This window comes from Anopheles nili, chromosome 2 (genome assembly GCF_943737925.1).
Source record: "Anopheles nili chromosome 2, idAnoNiliSN_F5_01, whole genome shotgun sequence".
Taxonomy (NCBI): Eukaryota; Metazoa; Arthropoda; class Insecta; order Diptera; family Culicidae; genus Anopheles; species Anopheles nili.
In genome coordinates this window covers 58,810,614-58,825,892 of record NC_071291.1, presented here as the reverse complement: position 1 = coordinate 58,825,892, position 15,279 = coordinate 58,810,614, and the positions used below count along the sequence as shown (strand labels likewise).

Below are 15,279 nucleotides of genomic sequence, written 5' to 3'. Positions count from 1 at the left end.
CCAGATTTAATTCGTTTGCGGTTTTGCAGATCTAAATTTTCGTAAATACTTCATAGCTATCGTATATTGATATCTCCGTTCGTGGCAAAGGTGTACATTTAGTGCTGCTATTAACATTCAAAAGGATTTTAGATTTAAAATGCCCTCTAAAATTTGTTATTTAATATATTGCGTATTTGGAACGTTCAGCGCTAAATAACACGACAGCCAAATGTGCGTGGGTAGAATAAAGTTTATCCCAAAACATGGAGAAACATATGTTTTCTTTTGTTCTGCCTGAGCGTTGTGATTGGGCGAACCGATCACCGCTGCACTATAGAGCAATGAGCGAAAAACGGACACTTTTATATTGCTCTAATTTCATCACTTTAAATTCATTTATTTTCGTATAACAAACTTATTCAATGTTCTGGAGATCGTTTATGTTTGTCTCAGAAATTGATTCAACGCAACATTCTTATTTGTTTTGCGCTGAAAATTGAGTTTGCATATGCATTTAAATAGTTTATGCTCGATTACAATCGCACGGTTTATAGCCGGCAGGATCCCACAGTGCGCTTACAACGTAGAGCGATCGATGGCAAAAGAGATAGGATGCGGATAATCATGCGCAGGAAAGAACGGCTATATCCATCCATAAGGCTAGTGCGAACTCGCCAAAAGCACTCAAGTATGGCAAATGCGTGAGAGCGAGACCTCTAGTGGCATATCACTTACCAGGCTAGAAGCAACCTCTGCGGTGCATGCTCTCCTGGTATTATAGCTGGTATTTGGATAGCAAAATTTCACGTTGAAATTCCTTCTCTCAAGTGCAGGGTGCGCCGCAAGAATTTTCTTTTCTGCTTCCGAAAATCGCGAACGAAACGAACCGCACGGATGCAGCCATATGCCATTGAAAGGGAGGGTTTTGGAGAGTTTAAGGTTTTCCGCACCTTTCTCGGGATTTCCTCGTTTTATTTTTTCCGGATCAATACCCCATTTTGCACCTTAAAGAGATCGAAAATGCAATTTCCGATCGAGTGAATTGAATTGGAGATTTATGGATTGGGTCATTAAATTCTTTTCTAGTCATCAATTAATAAAATATAAGTGCAACTGTAATGTTGTTCGGATTCACGATGAACTGAATAATAACACAGACAGATGTATTTGTATAAAAATGTAATTAAAATTTATTTATTCGCAGAGAATGAGCATTAAACGCGTAGTATTTCATGATAAAAGTTTATTTCTAAGGAATGTATATCAGTTGTATACCTCATTTGCTAGCCCTAACGACTGCTACTACTATTTGAACGCACCAATAGTATGAGCAAATTTTGTTTCAAATTTGTACAATACAAAGGAAATGCATATAAAAATCGTTCTTGCACCATACACTCTATTATCGTCTATCGTTTCAATCGTTATCTAACATTCAAATATTTCGTAAAAGAGGCTAAGGTGTAAAACGTCAGTCGATGTATGCACAATACAATTTCCGCGTACTAACTACGCAATAATGAAACATAAAACCTATGAAATATAAGCTTACATAAATTTAACACCATTTTACGGCTTACATAAAGTACTGAAACGAGTTTATCACTATTACTATTCGATTTTTACTACACAGTTTCGACTGTAATACAACGGGTATTTGCACCAGAGAGTCTTCTACCTTAAATGCTAATGAAAGACTGGAAAGCCAAACAAATCCTCGCTATTTGGCACAAATGCAGACATAGTAACATAGTAGGAATACAGGATAATAGGACGGTAGAACACAAAGAAGAGGAAAATAAACGAAAACACGAGTAAACGTAAAAGCAAACGAACAAACCATGCTATGAGTATAGTCGCTTCCTTGCCATCGTCGTTACCGTATTACCGCATACAGGCAGTGTAGAAGATGTACAATAGGATGTAGTAGCAGCTGACCCTCCAGGTTCGTTCGCTTGCTAATAACCGTCAAATGAGATTGTGCGTGACATTTGTGCCGCTACTCACTGCTATCACCTGTGGCGTGGCAGCAGGAGATCGCACCCCAAAAGTTACTGGCGGTGAAAGCAACTGATGGTTGGAGGACGGCTGATAAAGCCGCAGAAAGTGAATATATCCCTCATCGTCCATGGTAAGAAACTCACTAAACTCCCGATTCATGATCAATCGCGTCGCTCGCCCGATCAGCTTGATGCACGATAGCAGATATGGTTTATTGGAAGGTCCTCGCTTGTCATACCAGTGAGCCCACTCCTCCGAGCGCTCGCCAAAGAAGCTCCGCTGTACCGGGCTACCCTGGACAGGGGTAGAAAATCCCGAATGATTACTGCCAAACGAACGGCGTCTATCGCTGGGTGATAACATCGACTCCGGTATTGGTTTTCGGGTGCTGAAACGTCCCGATCGTCGCACAAACGACGTACTCTCGGCTGGTTGATTGTTGCTAAGGTAGTCCACGTTCCAGAACACTATCTGCTCACCAACGCTGATCAAGATGTTCGGTGAGCCCGGTTCGCTCCAATGGCTGAAGTACAGCTCCGACACAGGGAATTGGTGCGAGTCCAACACACCCAGCTGCCGGTTCGATTCTCTTTGGTGCAGCACGATGCGACCATCGCAGCATCCAATCGCCAGGAACTCTCCGTTCGCCGATAAGGCACAGCTACAAATTACGGTGCTGGTACGGTGCAATGGTTTCACCGTCAGAAGCTCGTCGAAAGGCGCCAGATCGAAGGATTTGATCGCGTTCTGATGTAAGCCTAGATGGTAAACTATACCATCGATTGTGCACAGGATAAGTGCAGGGCTCGGTAGCTGATGGTAAGCCGAAGCACCGTAAAACCGTTCGGTTTCCTTTTGTACTAGCTCCAAGGATTTGTTCTCTAAATCATACAACTGAAAATAAAAAACAATACATTTACAAAAGGAACCCATAACGAATGGCTAACACAAACTTACCTGTATAGAACAGCGCTCACCGATTAGCAGTAAAAAGCGCTCATGCAACAGGTAACACCTTCGAATGGTTTCTGCAATTTCGGTTTCCTTGCGATCGTTTATAAATATTTTACAGCACCCTCTACCCGCCACTACCAAGATCTCCGACGTTGTCATATAAGCGTCGCACGGAAAGTAATCCAAATACGTGACCTCCGTGTGTAAATGGACAATTTCCTCTGGAACGACGTCGATGTCCCAGCTAAACATCTTCAGCACCTTACCATTCTCCAAACCCAAGTAGTACGCCGACGGCGTTTTGATCAGGCAGTGCACAAGTGCATCGATTTTTTCGTTCTCAAACCGACTCTCATGCTGCACGCCCCAATCGTTATCCCACAGCGGAGTTTGCAGCAATTTGCAGTGGCGATCGATGGTGTTCAACAGGACAGGATTGTCATTAAGCCGGGTCAGAAACACCGTCGTTCCTTCAAGCTGGTACTGGCTGCTGACGACTTGGTTGTTGGTTGCCAAAAACAGACTGTAGAGATTCATCGCGTTTTCGCCATCCTTCGAGATGCACGCCAGCAACACGTGCGACATGCTCGGTTCCATCATCAGCACGTCCAGATCAACGATGGAGTGGCTGATGTTCATGCGCCGAATTTCCACCCCGTCCTTCAGGTTGATAATCGATATCCCACGTTCAGTGCCGAGCACGATGTATCGTCTGTCTTCCGTAAGCACGCTGCACGTGTTATTGCAGTGCTTGGTTTCGTACACAATAACAAGCTCACCCAGCTCGAACGATCCTCCCGCTCGAAAGCGAATTTGCCGCTCGTTTACGAAGATCACACCTTCCGGCACCTGGTACACGTTGAGCGCCACCGGTTCCACAAATCGCGACTCAACGTTGGTGGTGCGCATGTTAAATATTACCGCCATCGGTTCACCGTGGCCTTGGGTCATAAACAGGCAGCGGTTCACCGAAATGTCGCGTTGATTTTCGAAATCCTTCAACGGAAGCAAAATGTACGCGTTTTGTATGGATGTCGGAAGCTTGATGTCCGGCTTATCCGTGCGGAACACGGTCGTGTACACGTTGTACACGCACAGTACACCCGACTCGCTGATCGCGATCAGCTCCATACGATCGTTTTGCTTCAACACGCAGAAGCAGCTAAAACCGTTTGTTATCTTGAGGGTCATTTCTGGTTCCCGCGAGTAGCTGTTCAGCATGCGATAGTCCGAGCTTTCGGGGAGGTTTTTGGTGGACCACACTTTTATGTCACCTCGTCGGTTGAGTGCCAGCAGGAATTGATTTATCTTCTGCATGTCCACGATTTGGTCACCGTCGCAGCCTGTTAGCTCCATCGGTTCGACGCCGTACTCCACCGTGAGATTCCACAGTTGTATATCCTTTTTTGCCAATGACACAAACACGTGGTTCGAGTCTTGGAATCGCACCTTCACCGGACGATGGCACAATTTCACAACCGATGATTCGAAACAGTGGGTGCTAGGAGAACAGATAAAAAGAAAAACATTTAAGATCAAATGTGTCAGAAAACAAACCAGCCCATTATATTTGGTAAAACAATGCAAATACTCAGATACTCACACATCACGAAACCACAGACGATGTTTGTACTTCTCGATCTGCAACTTTGCCATGTCAGCAATTTTCCCTGAGTAGTTTAACGCTCTTTGCAAGAGTCGCGAGTCCTCCGAGAGTAAGCACTCCGCGTCCATCAGAAAGCCAATCAGAGTGTCAATGATGGAATCCTTATCCTCCTCAGTCGGGAAAATGTATTGCTGATACTTCCGCAAATCACCTACCGTATTCGCCAGCCCGGCAATGCGCAGCTTTTGCTCAAGAAAACCAAAGTCCTGATACAGTTCCTGGAACAGCGTAAGCTCGTCTGCCTGTTCGATGTGGTACGCGATGTAGAAGTGGAAATAGTCATCATTTGGAAACTCATTGTGCAGCTCGAGTTCCCTCCGATTGTTGAGATTTTCACGGATACTGTTTCGGTAAGCAAAAAGAAAAACGAATTAAATACGTGTTACATCCCGGGACGAAATGCGCTGTTAATTCAAGCACTTGTCAGGGTATTAGTTTACGGTGTGGTTACGCAAGTCATTTTGGGAAGTCTCTCCAAAAGGAAGGATGCTTTGTGACCGCGTGTGTTAATGTGACGAAGGTGTACAAATGTTTCGGTGTTGCATTAGAACAAGCGTGCATACCTATAGCGGTTTAGCAGACGACGATGAAGATTTTTCATATCTGTGCCCGGTGGATGCTTTATCTCGTTATAACATATATATTGCATCATGTAAAACATCTTGTTCTTACAAGCGCGCTTCTCCAGCAGCCCTCTACGCTCCAGCTTCGACAGGATACATTCCGTCGTCTGCCTATCTTTTTCCCAGTACATCTCCAGCACCTAGATCCATGACAGTGTGCAAAGAAACAATGTGGAGCGTTAGCATGTGAATTAATTCAGTGAGGCAATGTGTGTGACACGGTTAGTTAATCGGGCGCAAGGAATGCAACGATCAAGGATGTTACATACAAAACAACAAAAGAAAAGGGTTAAAAAAAACAAAACATTACACGCTGCGATAGTGGCACGTTGTCCCGGAATATCACGAGATCGTGAAAGCATTGCTTCTCCTCTTCGGTGAACTGATCCAACGTCGATGCGATCGTACGTGTGATCTTCTCCGATTTGCCGATGCTGAAGTTCTGCAGATTGTCGATGTGCTGCTGCCAGTTCACCGGTATCTCGTTCTTGCATTCCTCGCTCATACGCAGAGCAATCAGGTTAATCAGGAACGGATTGCCCTGGCAAGCGCGGCACAGCTCTGTTGCTTCCGAGGGCAACATGGTGCTCTTCTTTTTCAGTGCCCTAGCGAACAGTTCCAGGCCTTCCTCCTCCGTAAAACCCTTTGGCAGTTCTACCGAAAATTGTTCTGTTTCGCTGACCTCACGCAGCACATCCTTATTGCTCGTGATAACGACGGTTTTGCACTTGAAATCGAAGTGATTGATTAACTCCTCATGGCGCACGTGCGCCAGCACCAGCAGACTTTCGGCAAACATCTTGTCGAACTGGCGGGTAAACGTGCGCTTCCAATAATCGATCATGTTCGAAGGATAGCTGTAATTGATGCCTCTCTCTTCCGGCTTGATCGATTCGCCAAATTGCACCGACAACTTTTCCAGCATCTCCAAAATCGACTCCTTCGATCGGCAGTACGCCAGATCCAAATAGAAGATTTTGAAGTCCATACGTTTTACGATAGTAATATCATCACAGGCCTGACAAACAAGCGTCTGCTTTCCGGTGCCCATCTTTCCATGGATGAACAGGTACCGATGCTCGGAAGCACCGTGTCGCAGTGACATGAGATATTTGTGGATCTTCCACCGTAGATCCTTTCGGTACAAGCTGATCGCATCGTGCGACGGCATCGACGTTTCATTCCTGTATGACAGATATTGCTTGTACTCTTGCGTTTCTTTATTGCGATTCTTTTCCCAGAGTTCCACGATCCAGTCGTAGTAGGGACGCAATGAGTTCATGAACCGGGTTACTATTTGTGGGTCCCGTTGCTGCTTCCACTCTAGATTTATGAACATCAGGTCCAGTCTTAATGTTTCATCTGGTTCGTTTAAAATTTCCGTTAATTCGTCGTTGTTGAACACACGGTGATGGAGAAAATCCTGCAACACATCATGGACGTCAAGATCCCGCAGCTCCCTTCGGAGTGACTTTAGACATGTGAGATCGTTCATCTTGACTTATTGCTTGCTTTTGTACTATAACGAATGATTGCTGAAACGAAAGTAGAAAAAAAAACATCATGTTCACTTTAATTTGTTTTAAGTATTTAAAGATTAACAGAATATTTATATTGAGAAATTTACAAATTATATTTTTTTTTTACCCTCATGAAACTTTGAATTGAAATGAAAACTACACTTAATCATTCAATTATACAAAATTCAATAAAGGCAATAAGAAAAATTGATGTATATTTACGTTACACAGCATATTCTATTGTTTCTCTAATCAACTGTTTCTTTTTGCTTAAATATCTTCCTTAAATAAAATAAATCCATAAAACAGTATGCATTGTTTCATGCCTTCAATGGAGCTTAATATTAGCTTTGATTGTAATATTTACTATGCTATACATTCAATATGTTTAACATTCTAGCTCTTTGGCAAGGGATAGCAAATAAAATCCAAATAGGTTTCGAAATTTCTTTTACATTTTTAATTCTTTATATAAAAAAAAAGAATTTCTCTGCACCTTCCAATCAAGCGCTTGTATTTGCTACTCAAATACTAACTGTGTATCATTTAAACAATAAACAATGCAAGAAGTATATGTGCTAAGTGTATAGCAGAGATAAATTGAAGTGATATTACTTCTTTAATTAAAGTACAAATACTTGATTGTTTCCTTGTAACATATAGCAAAGCTAGGTTGATAAATAATTCAAATATTATTCAGCAACTATAGCCTCTCGAATGATGTCAGGTACTAACTGTATCATGACCAAATACATTTAATTATGACTTCAAAATGAATTTTTACCCATTTCACACACAGTAGCATTCTCCTGCTTCTACTCTTTTCTTAATTTTTTTTTCTCTCAAAATCCATTAACGATCAATTTATTTATCGATGATGGCTTTGTGTTTTTTTTAAACTGTCCGTAATATGACCTACAACGGATAGTACCTTGCAAAAATAATCATTTGGTCTATTTATAGCATGTTTATTTCAAACACATTCATTCATTATTTACGCCAAAAAATGCGACTATGTTTCGCCAGACGTTCTGCACGCGCGTCATGCGATTTAAATGACCTTACCACACTATGTACACCGAAAAAGTGTCGTCAGTATAGAAAGAAAAGAGAGCCACAAAACCCAAAATAACACATTTGCTATTCAAATATGCATTTTTCTCTTATCTATCAAATGCTACAAAATGCTACATCAACATCCTTAGGTTGTGCAGACAGAGCGCCCCTGTTAAATACAAGCGATTCGCACCCTTCGATCGGTCAACATTAACATACATTTTAGTTAGCCGAATGAGTTGACGCTGTAGAAAACGTTCACGCAAAGGATTTTATATTTCACTTAGAACAAAAATTGGAACAAATTTTTTACGAATTAGAACGAACGAACAAAAAATCATGATCAGCAACATCGTTTAAAATATTCCATATGCTCACTATAGCGTCGCTTTCTATCACAAACCAACCAATAATGATAATCGCGCACCAACGATCGTTTGTTTGTTCGGTATGGGATTTATTTGCATAATATCGGAACGTGTTAACACTTCTCCATCATGTACGTTTATGGGTGTGTAGGGTTCGAAGCTGATGACTCAAGAATCACGAGCCAACTTATGAAACTATCAGCGCTCCACTACAGGGGTGTTTGACCCCATCGCAACAGCCTTGATACCACGCTGGCTACCAAAAACGTGTTTCGAAGATAAACTTCAAATAACAAACCCATGACGCAATTCCCAAGACAGCGCCTTACATGGAAGTAGGCGACAATTATCTTACTTTTTTAAATGAAATTCCTTGCTCCACAACGCCACACTCCTTTGCGATCTAGCCGTTCCGGTTGAGGGCTGGTAGAATGCGATACTAAGCTGCGTTGACTAGGTCACCTATGTCTATCAACTCACTTCAGCTCACTTCATGACACTCGAATTCAACACTCCCCTTAGAGAGGTCCGAAAACGCCGCGAAGGAACGCATGCGAGAGCCAGTAAAAGTGCATCGGTAGCAATTCTCTGCAACGTTTCACTCTCCAACCATATACGGGAATGACACACACTACAAAAAAAACTGCACAATCCCCCCAGCGACGGCGATCGTCGGATGATCCTCGAGCCCAGACTCCGACGATCGACCGTTCCACACTTAAGTCCGTTCCACACAGAGCAATTTCAAATGGTCCTTTTGATTGAACGCAGCTGCTGACTTTAAAACGGTTCCATCCGCGAAGGCACGTCAACATCAAATGCCGACAGACCCGCGAGAACGAACCTCGGGCCATCGAAACCAATACAAGCGAGCATCACCATCAGGAACAGGTTTTTTTTCGCGATCTCCCTCACTGGGGTGGTTTCTTTTATGCGTGCTGCCATCTCAGTTGCTCCGTCTTTATCCGTTCCATATACTGTGCATGCATACGTACGTGTCTTATATCGTTCTCTCACCAACCTCTGTGAGGTCTTGATGTCGGCGAGTCTTCACCCCATCTCGAATGCCCAGCGAAATTAACTCCCTTGAACCAACACCCGATAAAAGCGACCAAATTTCTTTGTCCATCGGCCAAAGTGCAATATGTGTCCTCGTTGCGATTCGAGGTCGAGTTGCTGGACAGGTAAATGACCTGCCAACGAGCAGGTTTCATCCACGGAAAATGCAACCTGTAGACACATCCTAGACCCGAACATGCGGTCGAACAATGAAAGTCGAACTGTGACGGTTGCGTTTTCCGGTATCCAACGAGATGCATTGAACTCTGGCGACACAGATATTTTCCCACTGTCAAGGACAACAGACTTGCGCAAAACCGCGATCCGTTACAGTTCGGTTTATTTTTCTCGGAACCGGCGTTCTGTGCTGAGGAGGATAATGACTGTCTGGCCCACTCATTGTACCATTCCGTCGCGTGAGAAATCAGAGCCCTGTAGTACGTTACACTTATATACACGAATTTAGCAAACCACGAGAACGCATTGGATATATTTACTTTGAGCGTTGTGTGATGCAGGATTCATTACAAAATATAATGAAATTCTTAAAATTATTAGCTGGAAGTGTATAGTATTTTATAATGAAAATATAAACCTATTTAAGTTTTCAAAATATAGTAGCGTTCCAGATGAATTATGCTAATATGAAGATGAATTACATCACATAATGAAGCATTTAATTCATCCATAATGTTTATAACATTCATGTATCTGCAGCATAATGCTACGTCGTAGTTGTTATTTTTCGACCACAACTGTAGACACAATCAATCAACTGATAATACCTAATCGCACACTACACTGCCCGATAAAAATTATATACACGTATTGACTAGCTCAGAGCACAATCTGCTCATTTTCTTCTGCTATAAAACCCCACAAGCCACCACGGAACTGACCGATAGCGGACAAAGAAATACCTCCACTACTGCTGCAATGGAACGATACGTTGAAGGAATCCCCGGACGGAAGTTCGAGACGTCATGCTTGCAACCGCGCCCACGATGACGCACCACCACCCCACCGGTACTCGTTGTGGGAAAATCGTGGCCAATACAACAAAAAAAGGGAAATCCACCAGCGGGTTGGCGCGTTTTTCCACTGCGCAAGCTAGGAAGAGTGCACAAACTGTGCCGGTTATTCACCTATTCCATAATGTTACCGGCAAGCTTTGGATGCATCTTCGTGTTGGTTGGGTGTTTCCAAATAATTTTCATTGTCCTGAAGCAACAGCTATGGTGAGCTGTGTTGTGTTTGTGTGCGTTGTGGCAGGTCAGTAACACGATTGATCATTCCGTATTGTTTGCTTTTGACCATGGCGACGAAGTCAGAAGCGTTAGGATAACTTTGTCATGATCTCTAGACGACTTTTTTTAAAATCAATATTAGAGCAATCATTACAAAAAGTATTATTGTATGAATTTCGGTAGTTTGTGTAGGATTTGCATCAAGACTCAACCTACCAGAAAATGGTGGAACGTGCCCGCGAAAAATTCTGTCTGCTTTTTAACAGACGGAAGGTCGTTGCCTTCATGCTCCAGTGAATTTTTCCACCCGACACCCCATGCGGGTTAATGTATTTCTTTCTCGTTGTTTTTATTGTCTGGTGTCATAGATTAGCTCCACATTTGGTGAGCTCAAACGACGTGTCTTCTTGTGGTAGGTCAGTAAACAGCTGCTATTCTATGCCTTTTCGGAGAACCGAAACAAAAATAAAATTCAAACAACCAGATAGCGATGATGTCAATGACCGCGGGTGCGAATTCTCACTTAAGTAATGCACATTATGGCGACGATGATGAATTGGTTAGCGGTTGAAGGTGGTACGTCTGTTTACTCCAAATGCATCACCATACGAAGAAGGTGGGAGTGTTCACATATACAGATTGCTAATATGTTTTTTTTTACTCCTACCTTAAAATTATTGTTCAGGCAATTTAAATGTTTACCAAATTTATGAAGAACGAATTGAGCTACGATTATTTGATTCCTGAATGCCATAAAACAAATGATATACCACGTAGAGTGTTGTGTGTTTATCGAGGTTCATAAATGATTGTTAGATGTACATTCATCATCCTGTAAAGTGTCAATACACGATTCGATACAATGCAATACACTAATAAGTTCCACAGTGGCTTTCTTCATACATTTATAAGAACAATCTTATGGTAAATCTAAGCACAATCTTTATAGAAATGATTAAATAATGTGGAGGTGTTAAACCACTGTAGAGCATCAGGCAAAATATATACTATTAATTTGTAAATTTTATTGCACGATTGTACATTTGCTTCGAACGATTGCAATTAAGTGCTTCGCATAACCATTATTACAAACAAAGATACACGAGAAATGAGATTATCGGGCTAGACTAGACTGCCCCAACCAATCAACCTCTGACCAATGGCGAAGTAAAACTAAACGATTGGTGTAAGACGTTGTCACTACGCTAAAGTTCAATAAAACACTTATATTTTTATGACTTTGCTTTATAGAGTACGCTAGAGCATTTATTTCGTGTACTCAGTGGAGTATGACTGTTACATAGAGAGGAGAGTGACATATCCATAGTGTGATGAGGAAATTGTCAAAAAGGATAACATTCCCACACACAGGAAGTAAATTCAAAAGACAAACCATCGATTGATTGCTGAAATTTGGGTATTTTTCCCAGGTAGTCAAAAGGACAAAGACGATATCGCCATACCAATGGCAAACGGCCAACGGTCAAGGATTTCGGGATCCGCATCGGAAAATTCGCAAACTACAACGGCAATGTATCTCGCCTTCACCGTTCATTCGCGTTCATGAGCAACAGCTCCATAACTGGCAGAGCATCTACAGCAAGTCAAGGTTACGCTTCCGATCACGCTTTGAAAGGCTACTCATGAAAAAAACACACAAGCTGACGGTTCCTTACTAGCCAGCGTGTTGTACGTGATTGTACGTCAAATCAAAGGATCCTTGCAGTGTGCGCATCATGCACACAGTTACGTCGATGCACAAGTGTGCGTTTACAACAGCACACTGTACGATATCCTGGTTGCCATAGGCAACGCCTTGCATTGCGCAGCTGTGCTCCGTTTACTTTCTTCTCGGTTCGTTACAAACGTGGCATTCGGCGTCGTAGGGACGCCTTTTCGAGCTGCACAAACGATAGACAGAGATAACAAACGCCGTACCAAATCAAAACAACAAAATCAACGCACGCTGTATTTCAGACACAACCTGCGTTGGTTGTGTTTCATCTTCATCTTTGGTTCTTGTGCTTCTTGCTCGGTCGAATAGGCCCGGCTGTTGCATCTTGATGCCCTCCAGAGCCCTGATTCCCTCCCTAATCTCTCAAATACTCTCAAGCAATCGGACCCCATATACACAAACCCTATGGCCGTGCATCAAGTGCATCGTTTCTATCGTTTGCTGCCTCCAACATCGTATTACACAAAACGACAAGAAAACCAGTAGCACACAACATGAAAATAGAAACCTCACATCGACGCTTCGTACGCAAGAATGTGTTCTTTGTTTCGACTTCGTTGCAGTTGGTGTTGTGATAGAAAAATACCAACTGACGACGAATCGGAAAGAAGAAGCTACAGTTCATGAGCGGGAATAGTTGGCGCATTTGGATCTGTTACATGGTTCATGGTCAGGATAACGACTTACCTTCAACGCGGAAATGGGAAATTCCACACAAAGCTTATCTGATTGTGACGTTTTTATCTGTAGCTTAGCCTAAGAGACCAATTTTCTATTTCGATTAATACAATAAGTTTCGAGATACACATAAGAACTATGAGCACGACACATAAACACACAAATTCACGCACGAAAATATTGCAAAAACAAAAGAAATTGCCTACACAATTGGGCAATCACACAACTTTCGACATTTGCTACAAATTCACTAAATTGTGCATCGTTTCCAATCGTTGTCTGCACGGCAGGACGAACACATGCAAAACACACATACTACAGGAAATGAAGCGGAAACAGCATTATTGCACTTTACAGCCACAGCCACAGTTCATTGCAATGTGTGCAAAATACAAAGAAGCATCCGTTGCAATATTTCATAAACGAGAAGGGTTAAGCTTTCGTCGAGCATTAAATGCTTCCAAGCACTGATCTGCACCTGCCCTTTGTTGAACCAATCGCGTGCTGGGCAGGCGGTAGATGAGAGTGACCTGTACAAGCTACATCGAATGCACTTCAACTGCTGCGAGATTACATTTACTGTAACGTTGTTAATGACGAACGAGACGTCGGAACGAGGATCTTCTTCAAACCATCTCAAAAAACAAATCCTGCTTATTCTTCTCTTTCTCTCTCTCTCTCTCTCATAGTTGCAGTACGAGCCAGTGCATATTGCACATCTTACGCACACCACTTGCACGCAGAATAGTGATGCTTATGCTCTTTGCGTAGAGATGTTCGCTAGGAACTAGAAGCGGTTTAAAAGAGCATAAAACAGCCACCACCCATTATGCACCCGTTAAGCTATTGCATGCTATATTTTTAGTGACTGTTCAGGCTTTTTGTTTCCTCAATCAATATGGTGGACTTCTGTCACACAATCTTCGTGGCAAACAAAGAGTACTGGATCATCAAACAACTATTAAATAACACTTCTTTCGAAAGGAACATAATAACATGGTTCATTGCAAAGAAAATTCGTTTATAAGAATAGTTAAACCAATTTAATAAGTTGAGTAAACCCTTTTTTAATGCAAAAACTAAAACCATGTTCAGTGCAATTCAGATACCGTCTATGAAAGAATTCCAGCATCGGCAGTAAATGTCCGATCCCAAATCCACACATAACACGATCGACCATTTACGCCTTATAAACAATGTTCAAGGTCAACAAGTGATGTCTGCGAGAACTTCTCAAGTGATCGCTGGTTTTCTATTGAGAAACTAACTAACAAGTACTTGAAGTATGGCATGACTGTGTCTGTTGCTCATTTCCTAAATTAGCTATTGCTGCTAATGCGTGTTTTTTCGATACTATAATAAGAGTGTAAATAAGAATATAGATATAAAATAAGAAAACATCTGCAACATGTAGTTCAAGAGCACGTGTGAAAATGTTGATCCCTTTAAAAGTGAGATGAACGCGAAGGCAGTTAGAAATAGTCAGAATTTTCTATTCATCCGTTTATTTTAAGTTAAAAAAAAATCATCATATAAGGTCTATTATCAAACGAAGCGTAACGATAAAACATAATTTAAACGATTTGATTTAAATTTATTTATTTCACACAGCAATATTATCCAGCATAAAAGAAAACCTTCATAATAATATCATCAATAATTTTAAAGAAGAAACAAAACATTCCGTTACATGATTCATTAACACAACTTTTGATCTTGACCCTGAGTGTTTCATTGAAGAGTAGGTTGTAACATTTGTTGTCTTTGTAAATAAAGCAGATCCCTTCATTGCACACTCTCCGTAATGGTTTGGTTGATAAAAAGCGGTAATAAAATCCATACATAACAAGTATATTCATTGTTGTACTGATAAATATACGAGCAGATTTCGAATAAAGCGGAATGTTTGACTTTAAATAAGGCGAAAATGTAGGAATAAAATGTGATTTTTTCATGATTTTCTTATGACAGCCGTATCGTTATTGCAATAATATGAGTTTATATCTCCTACAACCTTTATTTAAGTCAGCAATGATCATAAGATTAATTTAGACGACACAATAATAAAAAATTTCTTTGACTTCAAATAGTCTTTATCTTTCCTTTTAATCGTTTTAACCACAATACGATCAGTTGTCGGAAATGGTGATGTATAAACGAAAACCACAAAATCCAAGATAACGATGTGCAAATACATTTGCTCCATTATACATTTGCGGTTTATTTATTTTATTTCTACTATATTATGCTTGTTGTTGACATTGTCACCATCTGAACAATGCGTCTTCATTGATTAAGCAACTCAATTGAGCAAAACGATTCACCTTCCTTTGAATGGTAAAATAGTGTCACAGATCCATTAGACGTGTGGCAAAACCTGTACATCATAT

At 41.5% G+C, this 15,279-nt stretch overlaps 1 protein-coding gene across 1 annotated transcript; it reads right to left on the bottom strand.

The window, feature by feature from the left end:
- Positions 1–1,950: 1,950 nt before the first annotated feature.
- Positions 1,951–6,721, bottom strand: LOC128727020 (uncharacterized). Its single transcript, XM_053820879.1, has 5 exons — positions 5,537–6,721; positions 5,167–5,366; positions 4,541–4,945; positions 2,941–4,438; positions 1,951–2,877 (listed from the first exon to the last, which is right to left on the bottom strand). The coding sequence occupies exons 1-5, from the start codon at positions 6,719–6,721 to the stop codon at positions 1,951–1,953; spliced, it is 4,215 nt and encodes a 1,404-aa protein (XP_053676854.1).
- Between the last annotated feature and the right edge of the window lie 8,558 nt (positions 6,722–15,279).

Bases quoted from the DNA above. Each gene is read 5' to 3' on its own strand.
- LOC128727020 (XM_053820879.1), bottom strand. From the start codon at position 6,721: ATGAACGATCTCACATGTCTAAAGTCACTCCGAAGGGAGCTGCGGGAT. The intron at 5,367-5,536 runs GTAATGTTTTGT...TCATGGATCTAG, and splicing joins ACGTGCCACTATCGCAGCGT to GTGCTGGAGATGTACTGGGA. The intron at 4,946-5,166 runs GTATGCACGCTT...TTACCGAAACAG, and splicing joins CGTCTGCTAAACCGCTATAG to TATCCGTGAAAATCTCAACA.